This window comes from Arachis ipaensis, chromosome B7, assembly GCF_059453495.1.
Source record: "Arachis ipaensis isolate K30076 ecotype BB chromosome B7, ASM5945349v1, whole genome shotgun sequence".
NCBI classification, from domain to species: Eukaryota; Viridiplantae; Streptophyta; class Magnoliopsida; order Fabales; family Fabaceae; genus Arachis; species Arachis ipaensis.
Genome location: NC_142442.1, coordinates 134,626,419 through 134,641,999, shown reverse-complemented (window position 1 = coordinate 134,641,999; position 15,581 = coordinate 134,626,419). Strand labels below are relative to the sequence as shown.

General features: G+C 34.7%; 2 protein-coding genes and 1 long non-coding RNA gene across 3 annotated transcripts; 1 reads left to right on the top strand and 2 right to left on the bottom strand.

Annotated features, from left to right (window-relative positions):
• Positions 1-1,604: 1,604 nt before the first annotated feature.
• On the bottom strand, positions 1,605-2,018 carry LOC148554247 (uncharacterized). Its single transcript, XM_088495053.1, has one exon. The coding sequence runs from the start codon at positions 2,016-2,018 to the stop codon at positions 1,605-1,607; it is 414 nt and encodes a 137-aa protein (XP_088351179.1).
• Positions 2,019-6,206: 4,188 nt separating this feature from the next.
• LOC148554246 (uncharacterized) lies at positions 6,207-7,755 on the bottom strand. Its single transcript, XR_015892066.1, has 2 exons — positions 7,308-7,755; positions 6,207-6,554 (listed from the first exon to the last, which is right to left on the bottom strand). It is a non-coding gene; the product is annotated as an uncharacterized LOC148554246 (long non-coding RNA).
• Positions 7,756-8,970: 1,215 nt separating this feature from the next.
• On the top strand, positions 8,971-12,325 carry PTAC6 (plastid transcriptionally active 6). The gene is made up of 6 exons (XM_016307969.3): positions 8,971-9,552; positions 9,620-9,688; positions 10,294-10,398; positions 10,632-10,751; positions 11,590-11,679; positions 11,947-12,325. Exons 1-6 carry the CDS (start codon positions 9,070-9,072, stop codon positions 12,061-12,063), a joined length of 984 nt encoding a protein of 327 aa, XP_016163455.1. The 5' UTR covers positions 8,971-9,069; the 3' UTR covers positions 12,064-12,325.
• The last annotated feature ends 3,256 nt before the right edge of the window (positions 12,326-15,581 follow it).

Here is a 15,581-nt window from a genome sequence, read left to right as displayed (position 1 = left end):
AGTTTATCAATGCACATGAGGGGGTATGCGTCCTTTGGACAGGCCTTGTTAAGGTCTGTATAGTCCACACACATCCTCCACTTATCGTTGTTCTTTTTTACCATTACCACGTTGGCTAACCAGGTGGAGTATCTGAGCTCTTTGATTAAACCAGCATTGAGGAGCTTTTGGGTTTCCTCCAGGGAGGCTGCCCTTTTATCTATACCAAGGTGTCTTTTCTTCTGAGCTATAGGTCGGATTGATGGGTTGATAGCTAGCTTGTGACAGATGACGTTGGGGTCTATCCCTGGCATATCTACCGGAGTCCATGCGAATAGGTCGACGTTGTGCCTTAATAGCTTGGGATCTCGTTCTTCATTTTTTAGTGCGTTGCTGAGGTATGTATATTTTCCTTCCTCGGTCGTTAATTGAATCTTAGTAAGGTCGTCTGTTGGCATATGTCGTTCTTGATAGTTGGCTCTAGGGTCCAGGTCGGCCAGGGGAGGCAAATGTTTTGAATTATATATTGCTTGGACATACTGCTGTTCAGGCTGTCTTGATTGTTCGTTCTTCAGGCTGGCATTATAGCACTGCCTGGCTTCCTTTTGGTCTCTGTGGATGGTTACAAATTTGTTATCCTGCGAGAGAAACTTAACACACAAATGCACAGTAGAAACAATAACATTGAATGCATTCAAGGAAGGTCTGCCTAGAATGATATTATAAGGACTTTTGCAATCGATAACGAGATATTGTATCTCTATGGTTTTACGTCAGGATAATCTCCAAAGGTGGTTTGTAACCAGATGTAACCTCGGATGGAAACTCGCTCACCTGAGAAACCTACCAATTCTTCGGATGAAGGTTGGAGGGTCTTGTCGCTCAGTTTCATTTTCTGAAATGTTGAATAAAATAACACATCTGCGCTGCTCCCTGGATCCATCAGGATCTTCTTTAGTGGCTCTCCAACCTGTGCTGTGATGACAGCGAGGTCGTCCAGGTTGCGGTCGGCTGCCTTAGAGTCTTTAGGGATGAATGAGATTTTTGGTTTCTCTTTGTTGATGGGTTGGGATGAGGTTGACTCTATCATGGTCATCATAGCTCGGTACGACCTTTTCCTTGCCGAGTTTGTACATCCACCACCTGCAAAACCACCGGAAATGCAATTTATTATTCTGCAAGGTGGATAGATATCACTGTCTACCTTTTTCCCTTTGTATCGGGAATTTTCAGTTGCTTTAGCTTGTTGGCTGAGGTCTTCTGTGTTCTGTTTTCATCCGTAGCTATCGATATATTGGTCCAATAGTCCTTGGCGGGCTAGCTTCTCGAAGACATCTTTTACTATTACACAGTCATCTGTGGTGTGTTCATACTTCTGATGGAAGGCGCAGTATTTGGATTTACTACATATCATTAGTCCTGATATGTACCGGCCCTGTTTGGAGGTTTGATGAGTTTCGAATGTAGGATGTCTTTTATGATGTCCTCCCTTTTTGTATTAAGGGGAGTGTAGCTGTCAAACTTCGGTGTCAGTCTGAATGCCCTCTGGTTTATTTGCAGCTCGAGTGCTTGTTTCATCTCTCGTCCTCTCTATTCAAGGTAGGTTTTCCCGCTCTTCGCAGTGCTCAAAATTCCTCAATTTCGATCTGGGTTGTTGCTTTTTCTCGGAATTCAGCCAGAGTCTTTGGTTTTGCTATGACTATGGATTCTTGGAATTTTCCTGAGCGAAGACCGCTCTTTAGGGCGTGGAGGTGGACTTCAAGGTTTACGTTGGGTATTTCATTGGTTGCTTCTGCGAACCTGGTCATGTAGTCTTTCAGGCTTTCATTCGGTCCTTGTTTGATAGTGCTCAGGTAGTCAGAATTGTGGACGTATATTTTGGATGCGGCAAAATGCTTGATGAACTGGTTGGCCAGCTCATCAAAATTGGAAATGGAACCTTCAGGGAGGTTGGAAAACCAAATTAGGGCGGCTCCATCCAGAAAGGTTGGGAAAGTGCGGCACAAAATTGGGTCAGATTCTTTGTTCATGAACATCATAGTGTGGAATTTAGTGACGTAGACATTCGGGTCTCCTATTTCTTGGTAGGTTTTAAAGTCGTTGGTAGGGTGAAGTTTTTGGACATTTCGAAGCTCATAACCTCCTTTGTGAAGGGGTTGGTTCTTTTGGTGGTTGTTTTCGGGGGATTGGGTATGGTGTGTTTTGTCTCCGATGTGTGCTCATCGTTGTTGTCTTTGTCTTCAACGTTCTTGTTCTCTCTTCCTTTGCTATGGTCGTGCTGCCTTTGGCGTAAGAGTTTGGCCATTCTCTGGTTCTCAGCCATGAGAGCCTCATTGATTGCCAGGAGTTCGGCCTGGTTAGTATTCGAGGGAGCATGGTTTTGCTCGTCTGCCATATGCTGTGACCTGCAAAAAAGAGTAGAAAATGTATAGAATAAAAGGTTTGTGGGGTTAGAAAAAGTCGAGGCCCCATGGTGGGTGCCAAATGTTCCTATCTAGATCTGGACACTCTGAGGTATAGCTCGTCCTGCTCTTGTTCATGCCGGCTTTCCTTGGAGCAGAAGAATGGAACGTCATTTACTTGTTGAGAGGGCGGCGTTGGGCACCTGCAAAGAGACTCCAATGCTCAAGTAAGTAAGAGTTTGAAGTAATTCAGAGTCAAAACTGAATGTCTTGCGTACCTGTGACTAAGTGAGTCACTTGTATATAATGGAGTTGCTGAGGGCAGTTATCCATATTGTTTGTTACCGTTTTGGGCAGGGTCTCCGTTGGTGGCCCGATATTCGGGGTTTTTAGTAGTTTCGTGGAGAGATTTGCGGGGGAGTTGTGTGCTGATTCTGGTTCCGAGATTATTGGTATAGATCGGTTTAGGCTAACGGATCAATAATAATAATAATAATAATAATAATAATAATAATAATAGACAAACTGTTATGGCCCAGCCCCGTTAGGTGCAAATGCCGCCCGGCCCATAGACAAACCGATCCGCACGACCGGGTCAATGTGCAACCCGCCCAATCCACGACTCGGACACACGTCCTGATTGACAGCTGCATGACAGCTGTGGGGAGCGAAGCTTCCTGGAAGGAGGCCTCCCCTCGTGGGCCCGCCCTACTGACAAGGTATATAAGGGGAGGGTCCTACCCCTTCCCTAAGGTACGTCATTACTATTTCTCCTCTCCGCCACTTGCACACCCACTGACTTGAGCGTCGGAGTGTCTTTGCAGGTGGCACCCCCCTCAACTTCAGAAGTTCTCGGGAAGTCGGCCGCACATACCTCTCAGAACTCAGGTCCAAGCTGGGACCCATCTTCACACCCGACAAGCAATCCTACACCGTCCGGTAACCGTCCTACCGAACACAAACAAATCAATATAATAAACGTGCTAATAGCTCTCCTCTCTTAATGGTAATAGTCTGATTCTCCAAATACCAATATTACATAATGACATTAATTAACGCGAAATCACTTCTTGATCACATTGTCCTCTTATTTACTTTTATTTGATATTCCTAAAGATAACGCGAACAAACATGTAGTCCTATATTGTTTTAGGTGAAGATAGTATAACTAAGGAAGATATATAACATGCACAAAACTTTGACACATATCGAGCATCCAATGCAAAAATATTGATATGACCAAGATAGTATAACTAACCTCTTGGTCGATGTATATATATATATATATATATATATATATATATATATATATATTCAAAAACCGTGGTACCCACGGTGTATGCCCAAACTGATCTCTTCATAAATCGTGGGAGGTTACCATGGTTTATGCCTCCCAATGTTCACTTAATCCGTAGAAGGTTACCACAATTTATGTTTATGATGCTTCTTTCATAAACCGTTGGAGCTTACCACGGTTTATGTGTTAGTTGTAAAACGTGAAAGGTTATCACGGATTATATAAAATAATAAAAATGAATCAGGACATGCAAGTAACTAATTCTCAATTGTTGTAATTGAGAGTAAACTTTTTCTCCATTTATTTTAAATAGGTAAATTGCCCAAGGATGGGTGATGGCTAAATTTTTAATATTTTTAATACTACTAAGTCTAATATCATTTTTTAAATCTTAATAAACAAATTTTTTTATATAAAATAATAGAAATAACTAAATTATTACAATGTTATTTATTCATTTGTATTTTTTAATTTTAGATTTTTAAATAAAATTTTTTTATTTGAATAATTTTATCAAACTATTATTAATTATATACTTCAAATTTTAATTTTTTTTAATTTTACTAAATAAATATAATAATTATTTTAAAATTTAATTATTTTAAATATTTTTAAATTTATAATTTTTATTATTATTTAATTTATGTGGTAGAACTCAATAATTCAAAAATCGATTTGTAAAATTACTCAGTGAATCCTAATATCTTAAAGTAGTTTTTTTAATATTATTACTACTTAATTATCACCATTTCTCTATGTCTTCTAAATTGTCAGATTTTTTTTTCTTTTTCTTAAAGTTAATTTGTTAAAAAGAATTTTGAACTAAAATAAATATAGAAAAATTAAAATGGACAACTAATGATAGATTGGACTAAAATTTGGGTGAATAATTTAAAAATAATTACTATATTTATTTAATAAAATCTAAAAAAAACTAACACTTTTAGTATATAATTAATAATAGTTTGATAAAATTATTCATATAAAAAATTTTAATATAAAAAAACTAAAATTTGAAAATATAAAATCCAAAAATACAAGTAAAAATAATTTTTAATAATTTTATTAATTTTATTATTTTATATAAAAAATTTTGTTTATTAAATTGTAAAATTATTATTAAAATTAGTAGGATTAAGAAATATTAAAACAGTGCAACTATGTATCCTTTAAATATTGTCTTTTATTCAGCCTTTAGAAGAGAAAGAAAATAAAAAATAAGTAACTTCTCTAATTTTTTGAATAACTGGTCCATAAAAGTGGGTATTCAAATTAATTAAATAATAATAAATCCTTAAAAAAGCTGACTAAAGACTAAATTTTAAAAGACAAGTAGTCTTTTTCATATTAAAAATATAATATTACAAAAAAAAAGAGAGATTTATATAAGAATTAATTTGATCAATTTTTAAAATTTTAAGGATGAAAATGATGTACGTGTGTATTTTTTAAAACTAATTTGACTCTAAATGAATTTATAATATTTGTTATTGACGGGACACATTAATTAATTATCTTATAATACGTTATCATTTAATTACTAGAAGATCAATTTGATTTATATTTTATTTTTTAGAGACTAATATAATTAAAATAATTTTTTAAACTTATTTAAAGAATAAATAATTTTTAAGAATGAATTTGATTATTAATTCTTAATTAATTTATTTTTTTTTCTTTGACAAATAATCTATCTATCTATCATATATGCAGAACCATTTTGGTTAGGCGGTTAGGCCCTTGTTGCTACAAGGTTTGACAAAACGCACAAAAACTCTCTATTATCCACATCCGCTCGACTTGCGCTCTGATTCGACTTCATATAAAATTGATGGCTACGGAACCTTTCCTGGATTCAACTTGGACATAGCTTCACATAAATTCGGCTTGTCCTTGTTATGCTTACCTTTCTAACCGATTGCTAGCTCTTCGTGCTCCTATCCGGTTCGTGTCTACTAAAACTGCCTGCTGTCAATCTACACTCTTTACATTTTTTATTTTATATCTAAACGATGGGATCAAACAATTCTCTTCTCGAAGTCAAGCCATCCATTAACGAAAAAAGGCTTGCGGGCTCCGGATGGAAAGGTTCGAAGAGATATGCCAATATAGCTTCCGTGGATCTAGTGGGAATGAGATTCTATGCCCAAGTCAGTCTCTTAAGAGTCAAGCACGTTCCGGCGTCGTACAATGCCATACCGAAACCGCTTCAACACTAATTAGTAATTAGCAAGGTTTTGAAAACCGGACCGGTCATTGAACTGCTCTAATCATTGGTTCACTGATTTATTGGTCTAACCGGTCTAACCGTGGTTCAACCGAAAAAACCGTTCCTTAATAAAATAATAAATAAATTATAAATAAACATCACAAAGTATCTTTCAAATTTAAAACCCTATATAAAATATCACCAACTAAATGTAATTAATCATCAAAATACTCAAATTTACAGCAAATATGTTGACATTTAACATAATTATACTTTCTTTAAAAATAGTTGGATTGAATTGCAGTGCACAAGTTAAAAATAGAGAATATAGCCTTAATGTAGCTAAGTCAAAAAGTAAAACAAAACAGGATTCTTACGCTTGTAGGCTTCAATATAATCATTACCATACAGAAGAACTTTCTTCAAGGGATTTATGGCAACCAAAATTGTACAAGATATGATTAACAAGGTTAAATTTAAAGAACACTTTCCAGTTGTCTCATTGAGTCCAGCTAAATGAAACAAACATCACTGTGTACTATGGTAATTCTAGATCAAATCTTACTTTTCCATCAGGCAGTAAAACAACAGACTCAGTTCCAGAAGATGTTATTATCTTCACCAGCTCCCAATTCCCATTTGAAAGTTGAAGCCAACACTAAACCTTCTGAAACAATGAACTTCAGAAGTAAGGGAAAGAAATAGAAAATTCTAAACTATCCATGTCTTACTAATAATGAGAACAGAAAAACTCAATCTCTTGAACTCAATAATTACATCAGTTATTCAACTAAATAATTGCATCAGTTATCATAAACTGATTTCAAAGCCTAGAAGTAGAGTGAAATTAAAAACATGAGGCATATAATCAATCAAAAGATCAATTGCAAATTTTTTAACAAGAACAGCGGTTAAGAACAATGAAATTAATAAATCATTCACGAAATTAAAAACAGCAGCAGCATTCAGCAACAAACACTTAGCATTCAGCACAAACAGCATTCAGCAACAAGACCATATCTGAACTCAACAATCAGCATTCAGCAACAAACATTACAAAACATTAACCAATAATCACACTAAACCTCCAACCAGCAACCAGCAATGACAAAATAGCAACAAACATTAGTACATAAACACTCCAAAATAGTGATGACACTAAACCTGCATCCAGCAACCAGCAATTACAAAACAGCAACATTATCAAACATTACAAAACATTACATACAAATTTGAACAAAAATTCCAGAAATTAAAAAGAACAAGAAGAACAAAGCATTCAAAAATTAAACAGAGCCATCACTTATCAGTAAATAGAGCAAATTAAAAGGAAGAAGCGAATGCGAAGCAAAATTAAACAAACCCATCAGTAACCAGAAACAACATTAAACAGAGCCATCACTCATCAGTAACCACTAACCATGGCAAAATTAAAAGGAAGGAGCGGATGCGAAGCAAAATTAAACAAACTAACAGAGCCAGGGATGGGGGCAAGGAGAAGGAGAGAAGGGGGCAAGGGGCTCTCAGCGCTACCGAAGCTTTGTTTCTTTTTTCTGGGTTGTAAACGAAACGGCGACGAGACGACGGCGAGCTGCTCCAAGGCTTGAACAAAGAAGCCAGGGATGGGGATGACGTGCCGCGCTAGAATAGAGGTCCTGGGTTTTGGCTCGGGAAAGGGGGAAGGAGGAACCCACGGAGGCGCCAACAACCACGCACGGCGGTAGTAGAATCATTGAGGAGGAGGCTAGGGTTTTGGTTTGTCAGTATTGTGAACTTTGCTTTAGAAGGGGATGAGATGAGTGTGGCATTCACGAATGAGAGAGGGGTGTTGGGGGAAGGAGGTGACCGGGTGAGAGTGAGGCGTTGCTTTTCCTTTTTTTTCTTTTTTCCAAAAAACTCCAAATGGCGTCGTTTTTAAGGAACCGGTCGGTTTCCGGTTCGGTCTAACCGGCCGGTTTTTGACCGGTTCAACGATTTTTAAACGGTTCTTGACAGAGCGGTTATAGATAGCGGATCGGACCGTTTTTGTTGCCGGTTTCCGGTTGAATCGGTTCGACCGGCCAGTCCGGTCCGGTTTTCAGAACATTGGTAATTAGCAAAAGTCAACTTAAAAACCCCAATTTTATGAAAATTAAACGGTGGAAACTCACCTGCAGTCGACTGTAGGTGAAGTTGCTTCTGGATGGTTGACACGTGTTACTATATGGTTTAAAAAAAACCGATTTATTTTATATAAATGGTTTATTCAAAAAATTGATTTAAGTAGATCAAATAACTACCTTTAAAATAATTTCAATTCTTTCTGCGTGTTATTCCTAAATTCCTAACAGATGAATTTGGTATGTTCTTCTTTTTCATTCTTATTGACCAATTTTTCTTTAAATTTATCTGAAACTTTTATTTATTTAATTTTCGTCAAATATATGTATACAAATTATTTGAAAAAGTAACATTTAGTATTCTGAAAAAGAAACAAAATTCACGTTTTTTTATAGGAATGGCATAAATGGTATCATCTGTCCTTTTTTTGTGTCTCTGTTTCTATCTTCTTGATTAATCCAATCAATTTTTATAGTGACTCTAGCCAAAGATGTGAACAGTAGAACTCCAAATTTTTTTTTTCTTACCAAAAATAGGAGACTCGAACCCGCAACCTCTTAATTGTGTCTTGAGAGACTATGCCATTTGAGCTATTACTCATTGGCATAGAACTCCTAAAATTGTTGTCTAATATCCAATCAATTTCATCATGAATATCAAAATGGTGTGATGACGTAAACATGTACGTATTTATTAAATAATTTTCATCATTTAAGAAATACATTTAAAATAATAAATTTGATTAAAAAATATAAATAAAAAGAACATACCTAATTAAAAGTTTGATATTAGTTCTAAAAAAGGGATTGGAAGAAAATGAACGTGTAAAAACGAAAAGAATGGAATAAAAATAACCGTTTGGTCCAATTCAAACCGATTTTTTTAAATAAATCATTTGTATATTTTTTAAACCATATAGTAACACGTGTCAGCCATCCAAAAACAACTTCACGTGCAGTTGACTGGAGGTGAGTTTCTGCCAAATTAAACCCAATAAATATTTGTTTTAAATTTCCAACCTAATCCCCTTCAAGTTCGAACTACAACACTATCCGCTCTTCCTGCTCTCTATTCCTCCACCCATGACTACCTGCTCCGCCTTACTCCTCCGATCACCACCACTCCCCCTCCTCTCTTCGAACTTCCAACCCTTCGCCACTTCACTCTCCCAACCCACACCATTCTCCTTCAAACCCAATCCCACCCTCTTCTTTAACACTTCTTCTCTCCTCCTCCGTTCAAGAACCAACCCCTTCCTCACTCGTGCCGACGACGACGGAGACGGCGGCCCCGACGACTACGACATGGACGACGAGGAGCTCGAAGAGGTCGATAACAAGAAGGACTTTGACATAGAGTACGAACCCCTGGTCGCCGCCGCCGCCGACGGTGATATTGCAATGGTGCAGAGCGAGAGCTTCGTTTCGACGCAGGGTTGGGACTCCGAGACGGTGGTAGATTACAGAATCAACGAAGATGAGTTCCACAAGATTTGCTTAGCTGACTGCGACTTCTTCATAAGGAAGCCCCCTGACCCTGACAACGATGTCTATGATTTCAGGGAGGTTAGTTAGTTAGTTAGTTAGTTAGTTAGTTTTAAAATGAATCTGCTTATTTTTTTTGGTGTTGTAGATGTATGTGACTCCTCCGGATACAGATGTTTATTCAATCCCCAAGGTGCTTGCGCCAATGCCTCAGAAGGTAATATAGTATATACATTAATGTCACTATAATTTCTTAGGTAGAATCTCACGTGCAGTTGATAGTTGCTAGACGTTAGATGACAATTTAGTCAAATCTGTCAAATCATTTAACTACTCTCAACTATCAAACCTGAGCTTCCACCAATTTCTTAACTAAGTCAAACTTTAAAATTGCAATGTAGCAATCTTATTAGGGTATGTATGGATTAGCTTATTTGTTTTTAAAATTATGAGTACTGTTGTTTGAATTTTCTTATTTTCTACTTTAGAAAATGGAATTGGATTAGGTTGTAAATGGGCATATCGCGGAGGGTTTTTCCGTAGTTTGTTTTTTGGTGAAGAATAGTCACTTAGTGTCCATTGTATGTCCAACCCGGATATGGCAACCTAATGGACTGTCTGTGCTTCTTGGTATTGGTATCATATTGCATGAAGATATGGAGGAATCCACAGTTTACAATCCGTGTTTAGTGCTTGTACCTCAATGTTCCTCGAAGCTGTGCAAAGCATTCATTCAATTTATTTCACATCTTCACACTTCCCTAGATATTTATGCATTTTACTTCTATGTAATGTTTGTTTTCCTTTTGTTAAAATCTGTAGTACATTAGATGTGCTGTAAGTGATTATGGATGCTACAACGTGACAGAGCCACCTATTGATGCACCTCGAGATCCTATGTATAAAACTGAGAGGGAAATCTGGAAGGTATGATCAACTACGTATGTAATGCTCAAATTACTGGTTTAATTTCAATATTCTTCTTCTATTTGGATCTAGTCTTAGATGAGGTATCTTAAGCTAGGTATTTCCCTGTTGATATTTTATTCAGTTGCTCTAACTAGATTTGGAAGAGAAGTAGCTGGCATAATTGAAGAACATATTTCTCTATTCACTAGATATGTTGTCTCCCTCATCATCGGACTTCATTCCTCTTACAGGTGTACTTGACAAAACACTACAAAAATCGAAGGCAGGGTGACCCAGAGTTTGTGCTGGATTTCGAGGAGATTTACATTATTGATTCTAAAACTAAGTCAATTACGAGAGCTAAAGTTGTGGTAAAGAATTGCTTGCTGATTCTTAGTATAGTTGCATGAGAAATTTACTGCTACATCTTGCAATACTTGTTGCCTTCCATATGTATCGTTCTTTCAGTTGAATTTTTGTTACTTTTATTGTCCTCATGGCTTCATTGCGAGACCTAGCCAACAAAATAATGGATAGTGCACCAGTGCTTAAGATTAATATGCTTTATGAATTGCTCTAGAATATTACTATGCCCCTTAGAAGTGCTGTATATTTGGATCTGTGGCCCAACTTTAGACCCTAGACATCTGATGCAAGACATGGAAATCCTGTTTACTACCCACCTCTGAGTTTAAGATATAAGTTATGCTTTTAGTTGCAACTTTGTATGTTCTTCACCAAGTATGATTACTCCATAACTTATCCAGTTTTACTGTCTAGCTTTTGCTTCCTTTATACTTTATCATATGCAATTTAGAAATTTTCTTCATCTGGTAAACTATTTTTGAAGAATGTCTATGATCACTTATGATTGTTGATTTGCTAATTGATTCTGGCCATGGCGCATGGCCCTGCTTCTCATTTGCTTATTATCATCTAGAAAAAGAAAAGAATCAACCCAAAACACTGAGAACTTTGGTAAATGTGTTGAAACCCAATAAACTCATTCCCATGTTTCGAATTCTTTGCCCAGATTATTGTTGTACTCATGACTTACCATTATTTAAGCAGGGCTTCCGATAAACAGGAAAACCTTATTTATTCTTCTTGCCCTGCACCATCATCTGTTTTGGTGATTTGGTGTACAAGTCTATCTGTAATTCTCTTTGCATTTAGTATTTATATTGATCATTAATATGCCTTGTGTAGGTAACAAATCCTGGAGGGAGAAATAGAGATAGGAAGACCGACTTGCTTGTTATAGCTGATCGTGGGAACTCCTTTAAGGTTATAAATCATGTAAGTATTCCTTTCCTAGATCATTTGTTCTTAGATAAATTACAATATTACACTCGCCTTCCAATGGTTAGGCGATATTCCACATGACACCGTTTTATAATTTTTATATAATATGTAAACACTAACCTCTCTGAGATTAGGTTATATCAACCCTCTTGTATTTTGTAAAATGCGAACTAACATCTGTTTTAGAGAGAGATCAGTATAATTTACCTACCTTCTGTTGTTTTTCGATATGCCGAACCTGGTTTCCCATTTTACCTGCAGAGTGAAAAGGATGACCCAACAACTGTCATAGAAAGGGAAGAGTGGACCACTTCCCGGCAAGAAATGGAGAACCATCTTAGAAAGCTAAGAGACTTCAGCATTTCCAATTGGTTCTAGTTAGTGATTAAGTGTTGGTATAAGACTTTCTTATGGATATTGATAGTTGTTAGTTGATACACACGGCATGATAGGGGGAGGTTGGGCATGGGCACAAGTATATACAGCAATTAGGCATGGAAATATTATGTAGCATTCCATTTTTGAAATTCTGTACAAGTGTCTTGATCTTATGTATATTCTGTTTGTAACTTGTTAGAAGTGCCAATGTTATGAAGGAAAAAACCACTTATGCATGTTTCTTCTATTCCTCTTCAACAAACACTGACTAGTGACTATCATCGATTCATAAGTTTCTTTTCCTACATTAAACTGTTTTCTCAAATTCAGTTTCGAAAATCAAACATATCTATGCACATTTAAGAAATTTCATGAAAGAAATTTACCTTAAGGTAACCAACAAATTGAGTGTCCTGAAATTTAGGATTTGACATGGGAAATCTTTTTCTGTTTTTTTTGTTTTGCTGTTGGAAATACAAATCTAAATTTAACACCACCACCAGCAGCAATAATAAAAAAAAGTCTTATTCCATTAGGTAGGGTTAGCTATGGATCAAACGACGTCATTGAATTCTATCATGTATTATGTCTATAATTAAATTATTTACATGTAGATCTCTTTTGACCATTTTATGTATATTTTTATTTGTTCTTTCTTTATCCACTTTTTTAATGGGATATTTTGTCAATCTTTTCTTCACATGTCCAAATTATTTAAAACAAAATTATAATATTATATTATGTTTTTAACAAAATACAAATCTAAATATGCTCCAAATTTCATTTGACAATAGTACTAATTAAACAGTAAAAAACTTCTTAAGGCTAGCATCCTCATCAGTGCCAAAACTATGTGAATTGTGAAATTGGTCCCTCCCTTTTGGTCAAGGGTGAAAATAGTAGTATAAGATCTTTGGTTGGATACAAGTACAAGTATAGAATCCCCTCCATTTCAATTCCTTCCCTTTTAGGGCATGCCTATGTTTTGCAGCCCTTACCACTCCAAGCCTACACACTAGAATCAAGGGATGTAATGACCCCATCCTTCTATCTAATCTATTCTATAAGATGTTATGAAGCTGTATCAGATGGTGAAAAACTATATTGTTTACATGTAGAAAGGAAGAGGGAACATTTCCTTTATCCTCAGGTTATACCATTGATGTTACAGTGGTTGTAGTCAACTATCTTTGAGTACAATGCTTGAACTCCTCCCTAGCCTGCATAGAGTTTTGAGACTATGCTTACAGTTTTAGGCTACTCATTCTTTTACATTGAACTTGTTAAATAATTTTTTTTTTGTCGGCGGTATCCCTCAGTCCGACAGGTCAAGGACTAATCCGTCGCGAATCTGAGCTTCATTTAAGGGTTTGTCGCTGGCCAATGGGTTGTTGCATGCACAAGGCAGAATTCGAATCTCCAACACTTGCTTAAGCAGACGAGTAAGCCGACCATTCGGCCCAACCTAAATTGGTTTTGTTAAATAAAATTTTGAACTTATTATTGACATGTTTGGAGAAGGTCAATATCATCTTTAGAATAAATTATTAAAAATATTTAAATATAAATGGGTTCAACATATATATAATCTATCAGATAGATACTACTTAATCTAAGTAATCGATTTGACTTAATAAGATTTTGGTGTTGTCATTTGAAAATATATAGCCATTATCATAACTTGTATCAACAAATCATCTATGCAATATTAGATGAAACATAAACAAAACTTACATTGATACTCACACATCATCTAATAACAGATAAATGATTGTGTCCATAAAGAATTATACTTCAAATAAAAAAATGCAACTCTTATCATAATAATTAATGATGGTGTATGCTATAATAGTTAAAGAGGAAAAATGATAAAGAGATGAATATTTTTTTATAGAGATAATTATTAATTAGATATCTATTTAGAAAAAATTTGTCATTTTATTTTTATTAATTTTTAAAGTATATTATACACTCTATTTTATTCTTTTTACATAGAAATCTCTTTATCATAAAATTGTCCAATACCGATATATTCTTCCATAAATAGAGTCTAATAGTATATTATATGAGGATGTAACAATTTTTCTATTGAAATCAAAATTTTCACACACACCTTTCTTAAAAAATTGACATGTGAAGTGATCCAAAAGAAGAAGCAAAGATTTTATATGGTATGAATGAAGTAGGTATAGGCATTGGTCATAGCCTGGCAGTTTCCTTTCAATCCCAACATCTCATATGATCTCTTCTTCTTATGGCTTTGACTGCCCTCTATACAATATATTGAACAATTGTTGGGGTTGAAATGGTGATTTTGTTCATGTCAATTATTTTGGTCTTGAGAATTGAGAGAATATCCAAACTAAAGTTTTTGTCGCAATACAACTATATATTATTGATGAGTAGTTATTTTATTTTAAGTGGAAGTTTTAATGTTATATATAAATTTTTGTTGGGCTAAAGTGAAAAACAAAATTGCCTTTTAGGAAATGTTATTTCAAATTTTCAACACTATACTATACATGTTGGCTATACTACTGTTGTCAAAGTACTTTACCCATCTCAATTATTAAAAGAATTCAACTAAAATGTCAATTTTTAAATAATAAATTTTAAATTTTAAACTTTAAATCTAACTTTTTAAATTTTAAATCCTAAATCTTAATTATAAATTCTGAAATCTCTAAAAAATAAAAATTAAAAAATAATTTAAAAAAATTAACTAATATTGATTAATAAAAAATTAGTTTCTTATATTTATTCTAAAAGTAGAGAAACCACTTTTAATTTGTAGTTACATTTTTTTTTTATATATGAAAAGAGCTAGTAGGCATACATTTACAAGGTGCACATTAAGGTCGTGTTTGGCAATATTGACATTTTATTTAAATAAAATTAAGATAGAAAAAAAATTATATATATACATACACACACGACAGAATTTGAATATTTTATCTCGGTATGTAGTATATATTGTTTTTCTTAAAAAAAATATTTCAAGAGGGAGTTATATTATGATGATATGAGTGAGAGAGATTCAATTTAAAAAGATTCATAATTTATCCATTTTATAATTATTATAATTTGAAAATTAGTTAAAGTTTTGTTTTAACTTTGATGTATTATTTATATTAAAGGAAGAGTTTCAAGTGTATCGAGAACACTAGTGTTCCAGTTGTTTTAACCGTTGATCTGAATTATAAAAAATATATATAATATATATTAATTAAAATTAACAATTAAAATAACTGAAACATCAGTGTTTTCGGTACACTGACAATTTTTCCTATATTAAAACATATAAAAACATATGAAAATTTTCAGTTTTCAAGGCCAAAGCTACTGATTTGAGGGTTGCAGTTTTATATATACTACCAACCACACAACCTTTCAAATCAGAAGCTCCTCTCAGATCAGCATTCCAAACTTAAAATCATGATTTATTAGGTTGGAAACATTTAGATTTTTTTTTTAATTCCCTTTCACACATTACTCTAAAAAGAGCTTTTTTAATATAT

Excerpts from the sequence above, each read along its gene's own strand:
- LOC148554247 (XM_088495053.1), bottom strand. The coding sequence starts at position 2,018 with ATGATGTTCATGAACAAAGAATCTGACCCAATTTTGTGCCGCACTTTC.
- PTAC6 (XM_016307969.3), top strand. The coding sequence starts at position 9,070 with ATGACTACCTGCTCCGCCTTACTCCTCCGATCACCACCACTCCCCCTC. Across the intron at positions 10,399-10,631 it reads CTGAGAGGGAAATCTGGAAG|GTGTACTTGACAAAACACTA; the intron begins GTATGATCAACT and ends TTCCTCTTACAG. Across the intron at positions 11,680-11,946 it reads CCTTTAAGGTTATAAATCAT|AGTGAAAAGGATGACCCAAC; the intron begins GTAAGTATTCCT and ends TTTTACCTGCAG.